This window comes from Morone saxatilis, unplaced genomic scaffold (genome assembly GCF_004916995.1).
Source record: "Morone saxatilis isolate NCDOM2014 unplaced genomic scaffold, NCSU_SB_2.0 Contig1, whole genome shotgun sequence".
In the NCBI taxonomy this organism is placed as follows: Eukaryota; Metazoa; Chordata; class Actinopteri; family Moronidae; genus Morone; species Morone saxatilis.
Genome location: NW_023339651.1, coordinates 17,598,326 through 17,620,262, shown reverse-complemented (window position 1 = coordinate 17,620,262; position 21,937 = coordinate 17,598,326). Strand labels below are relative to the sequence as shown.

General features: G+C 39.9%; 1 protein-coding gene across 1 annotated transcript in view; it reads left to right on the top strand.

Moving 5' to 3' along the window:
* The window catches only part of uts2r2 (urotensin-2 receptor 2), a 20,544-nt gene extending 660 nt beyond the window's left edge, over nt 1-19,884 (top strand). Inside the window, exons 2-9 of the mRNA XM_035661913.1 lie at nt 951-1,177; nt 2,944-3,019; nt 3,153-3,195; nt 4,569-4,633; nt 5,307-5,363; nt 5,813-5,966; nt 10,010-10,133; nt 19,047-19,884. Of these exons, the coding sequence (XP_035517806.1) occupies nt 951-1,177; nt 2,944-3,019; nt 3,153-3,195; nt 4,569-4,633; nt 5,307-5,363; nt 5,813-5,966; nt 10,010-10,133; nt 19,047-19,198 (898 nt within the window). The 3' untranslated portion in view covers nt 19,199-19,884. The remainder of the gene's footprint in view (nt 1-950; nt 1,178-2,943; nt 3,020-3,152; nt 3,196-4,568; nt 4,634-5,306; nt 5,364-5,812; nt 5,967-10,009; nt 10,134-19,046) is intronic.
* The last annotated feature ends 2,053 nt before the right edge of the window (nt 19,885-21,937 follow it).

Genomic DNA, 21,937 nt, shown 5'->3' with positions numbered 1-21,937 from the left:
AATAAATAAATAGTACTAATTCTGTGTCTGTATGTTAATGAGGTTGTTGGTGCTACTAACATCACTCCATTACTTTAATGTGTAAACAGTTTATTTAATGAACCTGTAATGTAAATACATGTTAGCTGCTGGCATCCTCATAGTGGGGACTCACACCGGGGCGAGGTGGTTACAAAGCATTTTCACCTAGAGAGCACCTTACAATCTCTTACCAGCAAATAAAATAATACCTCGATGTATCGCGATAGTACACACTATCTTAGAATGGTGTAAGGCTAATATGAAACATTAAATCATAGGCTGTTATTGAGATTGTAGGCAAAACCTAAAATGAAATACAGATGATTATAAAAATAGTGATTTTATAAATAGAATTTACTATACTATATATTAGGCATTACTATGAATTCTGTGTTTACGATGGTTTTATCACGTTTGCATTTATACCACTACACTTGGAGTGGCAGAAGCTGGAATTTGTTGGTTATCTATTACACATTTCATTTAGTTACTTTTAGAGAATTATTTCAGCTGTTTATAAAATACTTTTATCCAACTATTTAAATGATTTATCCATTATTGCTTTTAGCAATTTTTTACTCAATGGCTGACAACTCTTGGCTTTAAGGTGTTGTTGGATGTGTGTACTACCAAGTTGGCATATCATAGCTAAAAGTTATTGTTTATTCTTTATCATATTTGCTTAAGTTAAGCATCATACCAATCTGTAATCCTATTTCGATGTTTCATTTTCCTCCCAAACACAAATATCTGGATATATTTTGTTTTGGTCATCATCAAATAATTACAATTTTTTCAAAGTAGATGAGCTAGTCCACAATCTTTCCACGTAGACTCCGCCAACTGCAGAAGTACCCCATACTTCAGTCAGTTCAGTCAGTTCAGTCAAATTCACTTGATCACGTGGCCCTTCTATCTGTGTTGGTCAGAGGTAATGCGCTGCGGCAGGGATCTGCATGGAGGGCGTCCCGAGGGCCTGTCGCCCTGCTGCTGATAGCTGTGACTGTGTGCGGGGCGGCTGTGTGGCTCTACATAACCTCTCTAGACGGCGAAATTACAGAGACATTGGTCAGCCGAGGTGAGCTGGTCTCTCCCCAGCCCAGAGTCTACACAGTCCAGTGCTCTGAAGACTACGAGAACTACCAACGCTATCCAGGTGAGACTCTGTTCCCTGAACTGTTCTGTGTCAGGCAGTCAGCTGACACCTGACCTCTCTGCTGGGTAAACATGGCTGGGACGAGATAAAGCCAAGCCTACTTGATAAATACCATGCTAATCCAGTGGCTTGTTCCTGGTGTTGGATTCTGCTCTGGCTTTTAGTAGTTTTACATGATAAAAACAGCTAAAAACACTGTTAAAATCATACTGAATTATGTGAATTGCTATTTTTACATTATAAAAAACAATAAAACTGAACTTAAAGTAGACTTAAAAGTCTGATTTGCTAAATAACATAGAATACTATATAATATAGTATATTATATAGTAATATAGTGTATATATACTATATAACTAAAAACCATTGTCTCCAGATTCCAAGTGTGAAATAGCATGGAAATAATCCACTAGATGGCAATATAGCACAAGCTTACTCGACCATAATGTTACCATACGTACTGTAGGACTGCATATTTCATCAATAGATAAATTGGAAGTGATGAACAGCAAATACTAACCTGTTAGCTTCATACATAGAAATGTGTTCAAACCTGTGTAAAGTCACTGTGGTCAGAAGGGAGAGATGCTTGACAGGAAAATGCAGTTTTTACCCAAATGTAGTTATTGTTAAGCTTAAACTTAAAGCTGCAGTAAGTAAGCTTTATAAAAATATTTTTTTGTTATATTTGCTGAAACCTACATTATATGCTGACAGTAGTATATGAGACAGATAATCTGTGAAAAAAATCAGGTTCCTCTGGCTCCTCGTAGTTCTCCCAATGGCATTGAACAAAAACAACCAATCAGAGCCAAGAAGATAGTAAAGCGTTCCCAGGGTGTCTGGGCTTTTAGACCCTAGGAATGAGACTCATCAATCAGCTATCTTCAAGCTTCCAACCCAATGGCGGTTTATATTGTTATCCTCCAAGCCTGATGGATTCTTGCAAATGCCATTAGGAATGCTACAACGAGCCAGAGGAACCAGATTTTTTCATAGATTTTCTGTTTTATGTACTAACTGTCAGAACACAGTGAACATTTTAGAAATAATGCTAAAAAGTTATTTTTCAACTTTAAATAAGGGTCTAAGCAAATCCTGAGAAGCTAGAAGCAGAGAATGTTTTGCATTAATCAGAATAGATAAGAATAAATATTTATCAGAATAATTGCAAAATGGTTCATTTTAAGAGTGAGTACAGGTCAGCAGGCCACGATCAGGTGACAGAGGCTGATTTCCATTTGGGCAACAAAACTCGACTCATTCCGATGTGCTGGAAATAAACCAAATATGAAATCAATAATAAGGTATTATTCTAGTCAAACATTTATTATCATACTGGAATCAAAGCACTCTTGATTCCCAAATTCCAAACACAACTTACTTGAATGTAGACGTTTCCAAATGCACTGGATACAGCTGTCTGCCTAATCTCCTGTGATATTTATTTAAAACGTTTTTGAGCCCATCCTTGGCAGAAAGTAGAGTACAAATTGGAAATTTGTCTTATTAAACATAACTGCCGCTCGGAGTTCAAACTGTGCAAAGAAAACACAGCGGGAGGCTCAGGCTTCGAGCGATGAATAATAATCGTCAGAGGTTGGAGGGAAACCCTGAATCTTGTGGCATTAATGAGAAAACTCCAATCAACTCCTTACCTTGTACTTTCTTTCTCTGCTATGGGGCCCGAAGCCTCCAAAACCAGAGGGTACTTCACAAACTTTATTATTATTTTCCGAATCCTTTCTCACATATCTCTCTCCCAGGATGCACCCCTCAGAAGTGTGGCCGCGCAGTCACAGACAGCGTGGTGACGAGGGAGGAGGCTCAGCTCCTCAGGAGGTAAACAACAGTCATACAAAGTGCAATGTGTCTCATCTCCCTCTCTGCCTCTCTAGTTGTTTTTCCATTCACGGTGTTCTATCTCTGTAGTGCAGCTGAATCATTTTTTTTGCTATCTGTCTCTGACACGCAGGCTGGCTGAGAGAGGGCTGGCGTTGGCTGGGTCAGAAGGAGGAGTGAGTATATCGCCAAATTAAATTGTTGGAATAAATTGACAGGAAGGCAGGCATTAATGCATACTCGGACAGCGTTTGCTTGGTGTTTTGAACGTTTTTACCCATTAAACCTTTTGCTGACCATTCTCCCAAAGCCTAACACAATGATAAGAATAAACGCCTAATTCGACACGGTGATCATTTTAACAGACAAATATATCGTGCAGTGTGAATCCGGCAAATGACTCGGTTCGTGAAAGGTGTGGGTCAGTTTCTCCAGAGGCAGTATTTCTAACAGTACTTCATACTAATCGTCATTATGGTAATGTTTACTGTCCACCTTAGCTGCCAGTGTATACTGAAAGGGGGGTTAGTCCAAATCATACCAAGGTAAACATGTCATCTTTCACTTCTCTTTGAAATTTCTGTATCCTCTGACGTTTTTACAACATGTGTGCTTATGCACTGAAAATAACTCGACAACCTGTGTAGTATTTTAAATGGTCTCCCCTGCAATTTGATTCCTGTGTATATATCTGCCATTGTCTTCTAATGGGATCTGCTGAATAATTAGAATTTAAACAAAATGTCTCATCAACATCATTAAAAATAAATCTAATTGGCGTAGGCTATTTGTGGGATTTGTTGACAATAAGAAGAATATGTGCAATACCACCAGCCTCTCCTTTTAATAGCTGTCTAAAATGAACTGAAATCATGCAAAAGTATGATAAGTGTACACAATGGTACAGTCCTTTTAAATCTAAAGTATGTTCTGCTTCTAATTATACAGTCAATCTATAATCTAATGGGCTTTTGCCATGACAGTGCTCTCATGAACAGATCTCCATTCTCTACATAGAGATTAGCACCAGAATAAGCCTAGATGGCCCACATTTGTCCATTTGTTTTACTCCCTGCTGTAATGGGCCTCTGTTGACACTAGAAGGCAGCCTGGCACAATAAGCAGAGCTCCAGCTCGACGAGCCGCTCTGGCAGATAAAACGTGGAGTCATATTCTTGTCCAGAGACGTCTGGATGTCCCTGGCATGCCCTACCCCTTGCTCTCCGTCCCCAGCAGGCCTGGTCCTTAGCCAATAAATGAACTGTTTATGGAGTGTTAAGACACTTAAGTGAAGGGAGGGGAAGCAACAGGGGGACTTCTGAGAAAATGACTTATTTCTGGATTGTGATAAACAGTGGAGTGCCCCAAAGGAGTTGACAAGCAATAACAACTAAAGGGCAGAGCGAGAATGCCATGAAAGGGCCACAGAGGGCACAGAGCTAAATCCTGAAGCACTGACTGTGCCATGCGTGTGCATAAACAGCCAGCATTCATTTAACCGACCGATTGGTCATTTGCACTGATTCCTGTTTTGCTTTTGACCCTGCAGGCTTCCATACTGGACTTGCACTCTGGGGCGCTCTCGATGGGAAAACAGTTTGTCAACATCTACAGGTGGGAAAATAGTCTGTTTATTTGTTCTTCACTGTGTCTACACTATTTTTATGCCTGCAGAAATGACATCCTGCATAATATGTCAAACTTGCAGAAATATATTCACCAAAATATAAAGTTAGTCATCAATCTTACTGACACCTTGTGAGCTTCTTCTCCAGGTCCAGTGACCCATACGGCACTCATTCATCACTGCCAGCAGAATCCAGTTTTATTTGGATGATCTGCCCCCCCTCTGTCCTTCTCCCTCTCTTTTACCTCCTCCCCTCATCCCCTTCTCCCTCAGTTTCCTCCCATCTCTCTCTCTCTCTCATCCCACGGGGCAGGTGGCTGACACCGGATCCTCTGGGACCATCTGGCTCATTTTAATCAGGAAGTGATGACGATAGCACTCCCACCCTTCACCCCCCGCTGGGGACTTCCTCATGTGAAGCAGTCAAACGTTTACTATCTGCTGTGTTTTGGATGGCTGGGTGGCACACCCGTCTGGATAATGACACACAGTGCCGTGCTGTGAAACGTTAATTTATGCTAACAGAACCCATCTCCTCTGCTCTCTTTCCCCCCTCTGCTGTGTCTGCACTCGTGTTTGTGTCTGCTCATGTGTCTCTGATTGGCTTTGTCTGCGTCCCGAACTGTCTGTGTGTGATTGTGTGGCGGAATGTGGCTGCAGGTACTTTGGGGATCAGATCAGGGATGTGTTCACACAAGAGGATTTCCAGCTTTACAGGTGACTTAGGAACCTTAATTAAAAATCACCCATGCATGTATTGCACATTCTTAGAGTTTTGATTCAAAATAAAATACCCAACATTCTTTGTGACATACACTCAAATGATGGTACTTTGTACACAATATAACAAACATAATTGCTTATTATAATGCCTTTAATAGCATCCGCTTGTATTTGGATGTATGGAGTTTCATGCACACACCTCTTGGACCCAAATAAAAACACATTGAATATTGTCAGAAACCATTTGCTGGTTGCAGTTGAAGTCCTAATGTGCTTGTATCAGTCCTCATCAACCCTTAGCTGCTGAACTGCAGTTGACACATCCTCTTGATGAACGTTGCCCAAAGTTGCTCACTGTATCATGGTCATAAATCATACTTACTTTAGTAATTAAGGCAGATTTTTCAATCTGACATGCTGTGTCTGTTTTCTGTGTCCGTTAGAGATGTACGTGGGCGTATTCAGACAGTTATTGCTGAGACTTTTGGTTTGGACCCGACCCTGATGTACCTCACCAAGCCCACCTTCTTCTCCAGAATCAACAGCACAGGAGCCAAGACCCAACACGACGAGTACTGGCACCCACACATAGATAAGGTAACACACAAAAACAGAGCCACATCTCCTTCTACATGGATAAAATGTGGCCCTGAGTTTTAGAATTGGTACCAGGAGCGTAAAGTTCAGTTTTGGGTTATTCCTAATGACACGGCTAAGGTGTCATCTGCTCCCGTTAAATGGTCTGATGGGAATCATCTCGATATCTTGAATGGATTGGCTCTCCATTTATCACAGTCAGCACTGCAGAAGTCAAAATGAGATTCCACAGGGTGCTTGGGTTTTAAATAAAGGGTGACTGAAACAAGCTTATCCATCCTTCAAAAGGCACACCAGGTGACCGAGCACCACATGAATACTTTAGATGAGGCAGTTTCTGGTGTGCAACACCTAATTACAGTACTAGAGTCTATGCGCAAAGAGCTGCAGGCAGGCAATAGACTCGTGAAGGCCCCATTGATTTTGTGTCTCGACTGATTCCGGAAGTTGCTTGGTGTCAGTTCTACTTCAACAAGCCAGTAAAGAGCGACAGAAAAAGATCCGGAAGGTGCTTGAAGTAAAATTAGTGCTCCTTTGCATTAAAAGGTGGTTGAGGTGGTTAGGGCAGCTGATAAGGATGCCTCCTGGGTGCCTCACTGAGGAGGTTTCTCAGGCCTGTCCAACTGGGAGGAGACCCTGTGGAAGACCCATTTGGCTGTTCAAGCAGCATCAAACAGCGTCTTCAACCCCCTCAACCCACACCTTTCTGACGTCACAAATGCAGGACTGAGGTTGCTGCCAATGGGACCTATGATCAGATTAACATCAGAAAATGGATAAGATTTACAGAACACCCCCTTTGGTTTCTTTCTCTCACACTGACTTCAGTTCAGACATTGAACTGCTGAAAGTTTTAGATCTTGCTAAACCAAGATATAGTTATTTTTACATAATTTCTTAAATTAAGTGGTCCCCTTCAAGGCAGTTTCTTAATTTCCTATTGCCCATGCTTCTGTTCTCTTATGTAAACTGTTCAAATCATACATGGTTCATTCTTTATAAATATTCATGCGTTGCCACTTTTGTGGTCTTTCACTTTACACTTTGGATGTCATCATGAGACGTTAAAGTTGCTCTGGGATCGAAAGACCTTTAAGCAAGTTTCAAACAAATGGGGCGTCTGGGGAGAAAAAGTTTGAATGTTTTACAACTTTCTTTAAGTTAAAAAGTGGAAAAATATGATGCGTAACTCCTGAATTGATAAGAGTAGGAGTATATTTGATTTTATTTAATGTTTCTTATTGTTTTACCGGGAGGCTCATAAAAATCATTGCCATTTTATGTAATACAGTTGACATCGCTGGATGTTGTTTTTGGAAAGATTTCTGAACTATAGGCCTGCAGGCGTTATTTATTGCCATCGCTCATAAAACTGTTGCAGCATCTGTCTCAATATTGATCTGTATTCCCCTCTTGCTAAATGAGAAAAAGGAGAGAGCAAAAGAGACCAACAGTACATATTTACTTTGCTTGTGGTGCTTCTTGGAACAAGGCATGTTTGCCGTCGCTTCCTTATTAATATTTGTTACCTCATCGTCTTCTGCTGGCCCTCGACAGCTGGAAAAATGTAATCTGAAAGGACCCACTTCTCTTCCCCATCTGTCTCTGCTGCCATTTTGGGGCTAATTGGCTAACCCTAACCTCATTTAAATGTAAATGGCCCCTGACGTCTTTGCTGGTGAATTTTCTCCCCATCGATCATATCGCTTATACGGTGTCATAGCACCAGTCGTAATATGACAACACAGAGAGTGCGTTTTATCTCCTTCGTGGCAGGGATAAACTCATATTGAAACTGATTATATTTGCAGGCACTAATGTCAAATGTAATACTTTCATTCATGACCTTGGCTTGTCTTACTGTTGAATGAAGGATGTGCAACAGCTTGTTAATATAGTAACCATCCCTGCACAGTAGGCTCCAGACTGATTTGGAACGTCTGACTAAAGAACGTACAAAATTATATATTTTCCAAACCAGTTGTGGGAATGAAACCAAAACTATTTGCATGGATAGATACCAGTAGATTTGAGAAAATGTTTTTTGGCTTATAAATGCTTAAAATGGCTTATGAAGATACCTCCCCTTAATAAATATCATCATACTTTTAAAAGAGAGAAAAACAGAACAAAGATTGTGTAATACAACATTCAAGCAGCTGAAATACAGTGCACAGAAATGTACAATGATGTTATCAGATGAAATACATTATATTGAGATCCATGAAGTGTTATGATCCTTTGCCATATAGTGACCTTAGAGTGTATTGTAGAATATAAGTGGAAGTCTGCGAAAAATGTAAAGAAATATAAACTTTGTTTATTGATTTTTATTTACACAAATTGACAATAATGCCAAAATACAAAATACCAAAACAGAGCTAAAAATATAGTGAATTTTTTTTTTTTTTTCACATTTTGACATGAAATAGTAGGTTACCATGGATGTCAAATGGGTGTTTACCTTACTATTTCATGTCAAAATGACTGCTGTGAAAAAGGTCTATATGTAACAGTCCGCTATTCACTGTAACAAATGTATATGGTGATGCTATACTATACTACTTTTCAGCTCATTCCTCTGCCCCTTAGTGGTAAAAACTCCATTTGACTCCAATTCATTAGCTTATTGTAGAAATCTTGAGAAAGAAATTTCCAAAAATTGTGATACTGTTATACTAAACTTGAATGAATTTCTCCTAAAGGGGATCAATAAAGGAATATCTTATCTTATCTTAATCTTGTGTCCGGGGAGCAGCATTGAAGCATTAAGGCAGGTAGAAACACAGTCTTCTAGACAGATAAGCACTGATGATTAGTAATATAATATGTAATTTTCAAAGTTGCGTATTGAAATTATTGAACTTAGCTGGAAGCAGTGTGTTTTCTCTGAACCAGGGGAGTTTGAAGTTGTTTCAGCAATTCATGAAACTCTGTAGTTGACTTTGTTTTTCTTTCTTTGAGGTACGATCAAGTTAGAGCAGTCGCAGTCTAAAATTACTGTTTGACTCTTTGAAAAGACAGCCTCTCATGTTCCTTGTCAACTCACTCTTTGATGTTTCATTAGGGCTACATACTGGTTGAGCGCAGTGGGCTCTCATGGATCTGAACATGCCTTATTAGTGCTGTTGTAACTTGTGCTGGCTAAATAGCCCACAGTGCAGTTGGCTACATCTTAAGGCGGGACCACAGATTGCAGGTCTGCCTTCAAACCACAGTCCATTTAGTTGTATAAACAGTTGCACCAGTGCGACTTGAAAGTATGCCCACATTTTATATTCCACTTGGGAATTTTATTTTTCAAATAAAGAAGTCCTGTATTTAATCTGTCTCAAAGGTCTTCATGAGGAGAGCAGTTCAGGTGAGGCAGCAGCAACTGATCCCAAAAGAGAGAGAAAGACTAAACATTATTCTTTCCAATGAGAATGGCTGACATACTGCAGTGACAGTGTATTGTTGCCTCTGTTAGTGCAGCACGTAGTACACATGAAGCACCCTTATAGTATGAAGAATAAAATCCCAGCAGTGACACTGTTTGTGACCATTATAGGAGCCAGTTTAATGGGCGCTGTACAATTTAGTATTGTAGAAATTGGTGTAGCTGAGATTGAGAAATTTAGACTTTTAGTCCCCAGTATGGTTTAAGCTTCAAAATTGGATTGGATTCTACACTTCCCATAATGCAACTCAAGAGGGTCTCTTCATTCAAGCCAACCTGTCTTGTATCCATCCACATCTTTTAAATTACAGGCCCTTAATTTCTAACACAGGCTTTTTGCTTCAAAATGTTACTCACATCTCCCTGCAGGATCCTCAAAATACATTACATTGTTTTCAGGACTGATGTGCAATTTCAATTCTTAACCATGATAGCAGCTCTAGGCTCTAGGGATGTCAGTCAGATGGTTGGTCAGTCGGTCTACCACCCTGGTCAAAACTGAAATATATCCACTATTGAATGGATTTTCCATGAAACTTGGTACAGTGTTTAGTGAAAAGTCGTGTTTTAATGCAGGTACTGTCTTCCTCTCACTCTCTGTCAGGTGACTTATGGCTCTTTTGACTACACCTCACTGCTGTACCTGTCTGACTACGGCTCTGACTTCACCGGGGGACGATTTATCTTCATGGACCAAAATGGCAACCGGACAGTGGAACCACGGGCAGGTAACTACCAGCTAATAAAGACTAAATCTGCCTAACGTAGTGCCATGTAGTGCTGCTTTTTTTCTGGTTCACCTTCAAAGACTGTGACCCTTGATCTGCTGTAAATCCAGACTATCAGCAGTAACACCTGGTAACCCCTGGCTTTGTCTAATAAGCCTATTAATCCACAGTTAAAGTAAGTGATTCAAGATAGATAAAGAATTTTAACAGCTATGCTTAAAATTATAATTTCTGTACTCGGCTGCATTAGGGAATCTGGAGGTGGTTTTAGTGCTCTAAAATCTGTAAATGGGTAATCAGCAGCAGACTGCTGCACAGGGAAAGTACAGGGGATTAGGCTTTACCACCCTTATAGTACCTGGAGGGTTAGACATAACAACATCTTAATCTCTTAGGAAATACAGTAGTCTGTGTTTGTCAATACAACCTATATACTGCACATATAGAACATAAAGAAGATATGGGTAAAGCTGTGATTAAATGGGGATTTAAAACTTACCTGGGCAAAAAGCACACAGGAAAAATATCCTATACAGGGTTTAAATATTCAGGAGTACCATGGGACTTCAGAGGCAAATGTGTGGCATTTCAAAACAGGGGAACTGGATCAGTTCTCTGGGGAGCTTGTGGAAAATCAGGGAAGTTTCCGAGCTGGTCACTTTAAAGGAATGCACCAGAATGGGTTTACCAACGTGTTTCAGACATGTATTGAATTGAATGGTGACTTTTCAGCCCTTTTGCTCCACTTTTACTCTGCAGTTTTGACTGTGCATTTCTTTTTAACTTTTTCAACTTTTCAACTTTTCAATTTTACTCATGGCAAGCACAAAACACAAACCTTTGCAATGTTTCCTGAGCTAGTAGCACGATGTTGAAAGGTCATGGAAGCAATCTGGTTTACCTACAGAAAGTCATAGAACACTTGTGGAATCTTAGATGAGGCCTAAGGTTTTGTGTCAAATCAATGTTATTTATATGCTGTAGCCTAACATCATCAGTTTGTTTCATGGGGCTCTACACACCCTCTCTACACCCTCAACCCACAACACCCTCAAAAAGAAAAACTATACAAAAGACGGGGGGGAAAAGGGGATACAGCAATATTTCCAAAGCGTGGTTACTGCACTCTCCCTCGGTTTCCCATCTTAATAGGTAAACCTCACAAAATAATACTTCTTACGTATGAAAGAATAAGAAAATACCGATTTAATGTAATAAGACCTCAAAATAGATTTAGATTTTGTCCGGGAGCACGCTGTCTTTGTCTCTGTATTACCATAAAGAGATACATAGGTAGTGAATAGTGCATTTTTGGGGTCAAAGCACTGAATTAATGAAAAAGAATACATATTTAATAAACACATAACTGCTGTTGTACCTTAAACGCATTTGGCTGGACAGTCAAAAAACTTTGAAAGCATTTTTCTCTGTTTCATTGTTACTGCGTAGTTACTGCGATTAGCCTGTAATATGCAATAAAAACAGCATCCTTCTCAAATCATATATCCCTGCTTTGTTCTATACGTTGCCTCTGTTGCTCCTGAATGAGTGAAGGCTCAGTGGACCTGCTCAATATGGAAAAGATCTCGACCTCTTCCTGACAGAATTACTTCCACTCTATCATAGCAGACAGCCAAACCATCCCCTGCTGTCTCTGTTCACCTTGTCCCTTCTTTCACTTTTTCCTCTGTTGCCCTTCCCTTCCCTTTATCTCACCCATTGTCCATCATCACCTGCCCTCTAATCCTGCTCCTCTGCCACTTTTAATCAACAGCAATTCAGAAAGGCAGTCCTCTTCCGTCTCATTCCTCGCCTACAATTTTTCACTTTTCCCGCATCCGGCCCCTCTGTGACATCCATCTCGACTCTGCGCAAACCCCCCATGTGCCAGGCAGACACAAGCCTCTTACGCAGTCAGTGAGCAACAGTGAAGCATCCTTGGCCACTGATCGTGTCCGTTGATGGAGTGGTGAGGGACGTTGGCTGAAGGACATATGGTAATAAGGAGTGACTGCTTGCCTGCCGCCTTGTCTCCTGGGACTTGTTTTTGTGAATAGCACAGCCATCTTGAATCAGTGAAGTGAGAGTAACCTCCAGACAACCGAGAGAATGGCGACAGCATGATGAAACCTGCTGAGCCAAGAAGAGGAGCAAGGGATGGGACAAGAGAGATGTAGGACAAGTGCTCTCTCTCTAAGGTCCTCCTTTATAGATTTTAAATTTTTAGTGGAGTCGGGGCAAACTTGAGAATCTAAATATGACAGACCCGTCAAAGCCACTGATGAAACCCAAGCACTGTCACTGATGCCTGTCACTGTGATTCTCATTCAGAGAGATGCATCAAGTAGGAGACACAGCAAAACCCCATGTATATTGCATCAATAGCCCAGATCATTTATTTGTCTCTGCTAAAACACACATCACCTCATGGAGAAGCTCTTTGAGTTGCATGCTTAAGAGCCGACTGACGGGTTTTGACTTGTGAGAGTCTGTTCCTCATATCTGGACGGGTGATTCGTTTGCTGAGATAATCATGGCTCATTGAGGTGACAGTGATGAATAAGGTGTAATTATAACACCAGGAAGACAATCAGGACTTGGCTGTCAGAGAGAGCAAAAGTTACAACTGTAATGATGCACATCAGGAGGATGGAGGTGGAGGTGTTGTTCAAGTTTGCGGAGGAAGTGAGGAGGATAAAGAGTGGAGGATTAGAAGGGAGAGAGAGATGACTGATGGGTTTGCAGAACCTGAAAGCATCCCCTATAGAGCAAAGAGGGAGACTGTATGGAGGGTGGACAGAAAATGGCTGGGAGATAGATAAAGTGTAGATAGAGAGATAGGGTGTTTGGCCTGGAATGGAAGATACAAGCAAGCAAAGGAAGGACAGAGAGTGAAAAAGGCACACCTGTCAGTCAGAGGAGCCAATAGGGGTTAACCTGCCAGCTTAGAGAACCACAGGGGAATTAGATAACCTCAGCTGGCCTGCCGCCTTCAACCCACCAGCTTGACCTTCGTGGGTCTTCTTCTGTAAACACACAGACACTGAATACAAAGAAAATGTCTGAACTGATTCTTGGCACATACCAGGGCTGATTCCCAGTGCTGTATTGGTAAAATTAGGGTTGCAACTAATGATTGTTTTTATAATCAGTTAATTTCTTGATTATAGGCGCACACGAACAATTTAGTATTTTACTTCCATAAAGTATTGGTCAAGTATTTTTGATACCTGAAGAGGCCACTTTGCCAAAAACCGCTCACAGCCCAGTTCCTGGGAGCTTATACTTGACTTGACAGGTTTCAGTAGTACTCTCCATAACATGTAAACTTAACTTTAATTGATTGTTAGTCAATCAAAGAGTGACCATAAATTCCTGTCCATGTTTTGCCTGACCAACAGTCCAAAACCTAAATATATTAAATTTGAAAAGCACCAAATCAAGACTAGACTAGAAAACGTTTAATTATCATTTATCAAAATGAGTTAATTTCATCACTCATTAAATGGTAGTGATATATGGTGAATGCCATATTTCATAAAACTGTATTTGTTTTTAAGATGTTAGTTGGAGGTGGTCTTTGTTTTAGGTGATGTGGCTCAAATCCACTACTGTATAAAACATTTAAAAAAAAAAAAAACAGAGCTCCTGTACCACTATCGTAAACAAGTGATATTATCGCTGAGAGCAACGGCAGCCTCTACTGGCCTCAGTGCTGCTCTATAGACTGATCTGCGGTGTGGTGGGAAACAAATGTAAAATTGCTTATATTTCAGACCACTCCAGGGCTGAGTCACAAAGTAATCCTGGTAATTACATTTGGGAAAGTATTTTCCACCTCAGATCTCTCTGGAATGTTCAAACCGCTTTTTAATTCAACATCACCGCACACCATCTCCTTTTAACTTTCATCAGAGCCTCCTTAGAGACATCATACTGCCTGTGTGATTCATCCACCACTAATTAATAATGAGGCCGGGAACGATGGAAGTAATCAATACATCGACTGGACAGTGTGTCGATGTGCTGTGCGCCTTGTTAACTATGTTGGTGGTGTTTATGGACATTTCACTGCAGCAGCAAACCGGTATGAGGATCGGGTGAGTCACGCACCGTTTAGCATCTTGTTGGCATCGCACACTCATCCTTGTTGGCTCTCTGAAGTTAAAGACCTCATTAAGTGCAAATCAGTGTTGTGTGGCTGTTTTATTAAAGCAAAAATAGACCAGAGGCTTGAAGAGCGGCAGTTGGTGTTGAACCGATGACAAAGTGAAGTAGTTTGTCGGTGATAGCAACTAGCGGAGCAGTAAATACAAAAGCATTGAAAAGCCTAACGCTCAAACAGACACTGTAGTGTTTCTGCAGTGCATTTCTCCAACATTATGTCAACCATTGTTTTAAGTGCTTAAGCAATGGATTCATCATCTTCCTGTTGATAAAATTTGAATTTCATAGGTTACTTTTCTGTACTTGCCACTTCTTTTTCTGTCTGTTCAGATTTTGTTTTGTACCCAGCTCTCCTTATATTCACTATTAAACAAACTGAAAATGTAAAATACAATACCTTATCTGTATAATGCATTAGCTGCCTAAACCTAACAAGTTACAAAATCTTACAAGTCATGCTTAATCATGCTTAAAAATACCTAAACTAAGTCATTGGTTAACATTGCTTTTCCATTTTATCTCCAGAATTGGCTATTACATTTTGTCCTACCTTGTGTTGGCAATAAACTGCGCAGCAGACAGTTTAAAGAGAAACCTAATAGGAAGCAAGAATTTATGGAACGGGAAGGTTTTTGTTTTATCTTTTATTTTAAGGAACCTGTTGTAGCCTCTAGACTGTGAATCACTTTACTAGGCAGGTCAAAGGTTAAAGAGCCCCATCTAAACATGCATACAGAGCTAAACAATTAGTCTAGACAGAAAATTAATCTGCTATGTTTTTAATAATGGGACAGTTATCAGACTGCACACAGCTCCCTCTGGAGCCACAAAAATGCTTTATACAACTTTTTTTTTTCCCCACGTAGGCAGTTGTACTCCCCAAGGCTTGTAAACAGACCTTGATGTGTACAATTGCTGGTGTTACTCTTTAATGCTTCTTTCATGTCAAAATTGGACAATATGTCCCAGTTTACAATCAAGTTATGCGAGGAACTGTCATAGGCATCCTAAGCCTTCAAAATGTATTATTGTCTGGTGTTCCACAACAGCCGACTAAATTTAGCCAGACGGAATTGTAATCATGAGTAACTCACAGTCATAGTCTGTAGTTCCTGAATGCCTCTTGACGTGTGTACAACTGAGAGTAGCAACAGTACAGCAGGGATTAAGAGAGCGGAAATAAGCCTGAAGAATTAATTGCCTTTGAACAATGGATGAAAATACATATTTTGTTGTACATATATTTTCCTTGCAAATAATGACTCACTGTGAACACATTTAATGGGTAAACACTAGCACACTTGCTGCTCTATCCTGTCCGCTATACAGTACAACAAATCCAGTCCAGTATGTAAATCATCTTCATCAACATCTCATCAACCATTTAGAGGCTGACAGATTAACTGAAATGCCAGATACAGTCAGCCAATTCTAGCTCATTAAAGATATGTGATGTGATGTCTGTGTATATTTTGACTGATTATCAGCTATTTGAGAGGTATTTTCAGTCTTGCCTTTGATGCTGCTGGTCAGGGCACATCAGGGCTGAGGCTTGACACAGTTAAACCTCCTCCAGCTGATGAGATGTTAAAAGATATTTTCTTCAGAGGTTTTTTGGTGTTTATTTCTAATAGATTGTTGGACCTTATTGCTAATGAAAGTCTACTACAGGGCCAAGTGGAGAACATTTTTTTAACAATCGTTGTTGACTTATATGGATTAAGTCTCTAAAAATAGTTACCGTAAGGTCCTTGTTTTTTTTACCAGGAATACTCCACAAGATGAACCACGCTACTTCCACATCATGCAGATGCAACACAGAGTTAGGGACCCTTATACACATGGTTTGGAAATGATACAGGAACACTAGTGGGAGTCAGGGCCTCAGACTTTGGTCATCAGTCTTGTCCTGCCTGGGGACTGCTCCCCTTTGCCTTTTCATAAGAGGCAGAGTTTATTAAAACAAATTGATTCCTGGAAACAAGTATATTGCTGTGCCTCAGGGGAACAAAAGAATACATTTCCACTTCTATGTGGATGGCTGAAGAAAATAGTTTCATACCTGGCCGGTTTGTTCTCTAAAGAAACCTAGGCCTCTTCAATATCTACTGGAGTGAGTTGGGTAAAATTTGGCAAATTCCACATTTGGATGCATAAGATTTCTCTTGGTGCTACACAGCTTATCTTTTGATCATGATAAGAGACCGTGATCAGAGCCTATATCTGTGCTGAAAGTTAACACTCCTGTCACACAGTAGGACCTGAGTTATTTATAAAGATTCCTACACCAGCTTTTGAGCAAAGAGAAGGTCTACTTCGAGGAGAGACTGTGATGCTGCTGTTTAAAGTGTAATTAAACCTAAATTCTGCTAGCTCCCTGGCAGAAAATGAGAAAAATGCAGCAGAGGGGGCATTGAGTGTGTGAAGCATTTACGTAGAAACTGTAAGTAAGAAAAATCTATGTATATGCAAATTAAAATAGTAATAGTAGCATAGGTAATTTGACTCTCACTGAGTAGACAAACTAAAACTAAAATTCCTCTGTGAATATCCCTCCATTGTGTCGCCACTAATCTGTGCTGCTGACTGTACTGTATCTGCCGGGCCCTTCACAGTAACCACTCAGAACGCTTACATTGACAAGTGCACTGGATTATTTTCAAAGATTATTTCATTGTGCAGTTATCTAAAGCTGTGTGGCTAATTTGAGCACTTGAAATGCTCTCCTTTTCATTGACATAAAATAAGCAGACCACTACTTATTGTCTTGCTGCTCACGGTCTGTTTTTTGTGCATTCATACTCTTTCTTCTTATGTCCCATTCTTTGGGTTTTCAGTGCGTAGTTCCATTGTTTAACTGAGCAGTGATTTCCCCTGACGTTCTCAGCTAATGCCCTGCCAGGGGGATTTACCCTCCCACACACACAGTCACACACACACACGCACAGATAAACGAAAGTCGTCAGTATTCCTTGGAGGGAAAGTATACCAAACAAATTGGGGCACAATGATTCCAGCTTTTTATTCATATTCACATAATGAGATAACCCCTTCAAAAGGCAGAGAAAATGGAAGTTTTGTAACAAGAGTCTGAAAACTTTTAAAATAGAAATCTCTTAATTATGGGATACAAATGCAGAATAGATATGTAAACATTAATGCAAATGTCGATCAAAGAGAGAGCAGGTTGTGTTAGAAAGAAGCAAACTAGCTAGTGAATGGTAATAGCTCATTAGCTGGCCCAGCGAAGCAAAGCCTCTGATAAACGAAGAGAATTTAGCATGAGGAAACCTTCCCAAACCCACACTGCGTGTCGGTCCAAGAAAAAATGTTTTAGATCAGACTGTCAAAAGAATGCATTTCAGCATTCGCTTAAATACATATTCCAGGAATAAGCTGAGCGTGTCCTCGTGGCCACTTTATCTCTACAGGGTTCAGGCTTCTTTCTTTTTCTTTTTGTGTTATATGCTCTCCCCAATTTCCCTTCAGTTCCACAAGCAGCACTGCACAGTGTGCATACTTCTTTGAATGAATCATTCAACATTTTGGGGAATAAGCTTATTTACTGTCTTTCCAAGATTGTGATAAGAATATCATTACTGCTCTCATGCTTGTGAATTAAATACAGAGCTGGAAAGCATAAAGAAGGTCACTAGTTAATACAATGTATCTATGTTTGTTTTTATCCCGTACAGTAGTGGTTCTAAACCTGGGGGTTGGGACCCCCACTAGGGGTCACCAAAGCTTCACAGGTTGTTGCAAGGCCTTCTTGATTTTAAGGGGTGTAAGAAAACTTAAAAAATATAAACAGTAGGCCTATATCTCAGCTAGTATGCAGTTAAAACAACCCAAGAGCAAACAACAATGAAAAGGAAACACTTAATTTGTCAAAAAATAATCTTATTAACTGTATGATTGTTGAAAACTAAAAATACATAATACACATAACACGAGAGAACTGTATAAAAAGTTCCTACGATCAATATTCACAGGAAATAATTTACTCAAAATTCATCCAAATTGCTTGTTTTACATAAACCTCCTGCAGTTATTGTGTTTACTGTTTGGATTCATTGTACAGTTTATCAGTTCTTCTCTACTGTTATTGTTATGCATTGAATAGTATATGGAAAAAGGTTTGGAACCACTGCTGTAGAGGAAAAGAAACGTAAAAGTGAAGATTTTTGATTTTAGGGGGAGTTACTTGTTATAGCTTCTGATGACAACAGTTTAGTTGGAGTTGGGATGTGTTTAGCATATCTTAGCTTAATGACTGGAGGCAGGGGGGCACAGCTAGCTTACTTCCACCAACACAGTTAACAAAGCTCAGTAATTAAGTAATTATTGAGCGAGTACTCAGCTAAAACGAGTATCCGGTACGGATATTGTATTTTTTATGAGTCATCAGAGTAAAGTGTGATCAGTTTTGTAATAAACAATAAACATAGCAACTACAAAAAACATTGCTCTGAAGGCTGTTCTGAAAATAGTTTTCTGATAAATATAGCAACTTGTAATCAACCTATATCAGTTTTAAGGCTTAAACTAACGTCTGTTTGGGCCCATTTACATTTGGTTTAAGCCCCACCAATTCCTACATACACATACAGACCATTTAGTTGGTTGAACAGATTATGATGCACTCACTCAAGAAAGCCAAATAACCACATTTCCCAAAATGTTGAACTATTCCTTTAAACCCTTTTCCTCTCCTCTGTCCTAAGAAGTCTCTCTCATTCCTTCCAGGACGAGTCTCCTTCTTCTCTTCCGGCACCGAGAACCTCCACCGCGTTGAGAGGGTGACATGGGGGACGCGCTTCGCCATCACCGTGTCCTTCACCTGCGACCCTGCACACGCCATCTCTGACCCCGCCCTGCCCGGAGGCACCCACGGGTGACGGCGCTGCCTCTGGCTCGTAAAAGCCCTGTAACAAAGAAGGGGGAGCAGCGGAGGGGAGGGACGGGGACGTAGGGGAAGGAAGAAGTGAGATTTTATATTGGTATACTGTAGCTGCACGGTCAATATCTGTCATTTTCCTTTATTTTCAGATATTGACTTGCTGCCCGTTACTGATTCTGCTACAGGAAAACCATCTCTTCTGCAGAGGTGTTTTCTTATTTGTTACTGACCCTTGTATTTTTATCCAATTTTCTACACCACTTGCTTTTTTTTATTGCACCATCATAATTACTAGCATTAGGCGTGTTTGGGTTCCCCACACATTTCCACAATCTGTTCCTCTTGACCACTGGAGGGACGGCTCGAGCAGGGATTGCCTCTCGACTGAAACTGTTTCAAAGAGGCTAAAGTGGGATTGTCTGTTTTCTGTGTGTCTCTGGGTGTTTTTCATTTGAAGGAGAGATGTCGATTCCTTGAAGAAGAGATATAAATCTGGTCAATCACCCACTGAATCAACCTTTCATCACAAAATCCTGCCCCTCACCCATGACACAGGAGGTGTTTTCTTCTAAGAAGAACCCTCTCTTTGTTCAAGAGTGATTGCTCTTTCTTGTGTGTTACATTTACTACTCCAGTGGGGTCGCTGAGAATGGTCTGAAATAAAATACTGACAGAACCTGAAAAGTCTTTGTCTCTTTGCCTTATTAAAGTCTTTGATCGTTTTTCTTCTTTGCAAAAAAATAAAAAATGACTAAGAAACCAGTACACTTCAGTAACCACACAAATATTCAGTTCTCATTAAATGAACCAATATTGTCTTCTTGTATACCTCTATTGATTGCTACTAGAGTCCTATCGGCACCTCCTTTGTTAGCTAGGCACTTGAGGAATTGCTTGATCTATCAATCACTGTCATTTGTTTAAGAAGTCATCAAGTTTGCCTTTCTTATTTTCCACACAACTGCCCAGAACGAGGCGGCATCTCCATTCTCATTTCTGCTTTATAGATTCCATCATTGTATGCATATAAAAAAAGCTTAGGGTTAAATGTTAGTGGCACTGTCATGTAGTATGATCATGTGATTTTTTTAGTTCAGTTTCTTGTGGGGGAATTTTAATGAAATGTGTCCAAAGTCAGTAGTTTGGGTTCCAGTAATCAAAATGCTTTGTTTACTTTTGTTGCACAGGATTTTGATTTCTTTTCATGACATGCAGCCATTTTCCAGTAATCATAACAAAGCTAAATCAACTGTTTACTCCAAGTTACCAAGGGCTCCAAATGTGATTAGCAGCAGTGATTTTTATTTACTTTGGCTCTTTACTGCAGGACATTGGTATATTGTCATGCATTCATTTTGTTGATGCAGGCAGCTTTATCACGAACGTGGGTTTCAAACACCAGCAGCTATTTCCATTTTAAGGCCAGTGGTTGTGCATGTTTTATTTACTTCACATATGTTGCTTTTATATGCAAACTGCTACTATATTTTAGAATTTTGAAAGTATTTTTTACTACTGCTTCTGGCAGCCATTGACTTCCATTCATTTCTGTTCTATATGAATGAAAAGTAAACATCAACACTGTTATTTTTACAGTTTCATTATTGTTATGAGCTAGATTATAAGGGCTTTTTCAGATTTTTTCCACTGAAGGCAGCAGAACTAGCTAAAAACACAACAGGTACATAATTGATATTCTAAATGTGTTATTGTGTTAGCAAACAGTTGCTTATTTACACATCCATAAGACATGGAACAACCTAAGCATTCATTTCGAGTTGTGTGTCTGGCTACCTGACAGCAAGTGCTAAGAAAGATATCTGGCTTAGAGTTAATAGTAAAGTTGCTGGCCATAAAACCAAAATAATTAGCTGCAAGACGCTAAAATGCTCCACACAGCTGAAGAGACCAGCAGAGCCCTACACAGTCATTTGACTTATTTATTAATATAAAAATATGGATTAGTGCAGCTTTAAAACTTCATTAATAATAATAATGTAACACTGACAAAAGTAAATGCAAACTTGAAATGTTCATTGTAATGGAATACATCACTTAAAGGTCCATTGTATAACATTTAGGAGGGTCTATTGGCAGTGAACCACAATGTTTCTACTGTAGTCCAGAATGGACAAACAAATACTGGCTATGAATAGGACCTTCCCCGTTTCTCGCCACAATAGTTTCTCCTACCCACTTCACAGCCTTCTCATTCCCATGTTGTCAATGACTTACACCAGCAATGTTCAGTTAGTTGCAATCTGCAAGCAAGATTAAATGGTCATTAAAAATCTTACAGAAGTACAGATGATTTGTAGTTAAGGACCCGACACTTGCAAACACACTGGTGGACAGCGTCCTGCTGTGCTTGTAACATAATCCCTACATTACTTCAGAGCCACTGCAAATACACTGACAGCTACTGTGCCTATAGCACAATATTGCTCTTCTCAGCTCCCGAGGGACCTATTATCACATTCATTAGTGTTGAGGCCAACATGTGGAGGAAGGCTGTGTGGGAGGAATGCCAGCTTTAGTGAAATGAGGATGGTTCTGGATATATTAAGGTAAAGTAGCAACAAAGAGAACATATAGGCTTCAGTGTGGCATGGTCATTCACACCTGTGTTTCAGCACCTTTTTCATAGTTTTTCATCTACTCTGAAACATGAAGTTGGCGGGTAGTTTTCCCATCAAATGAATTCCTTTAATCTTCAAAGTAAATGCTCTGGTCACTT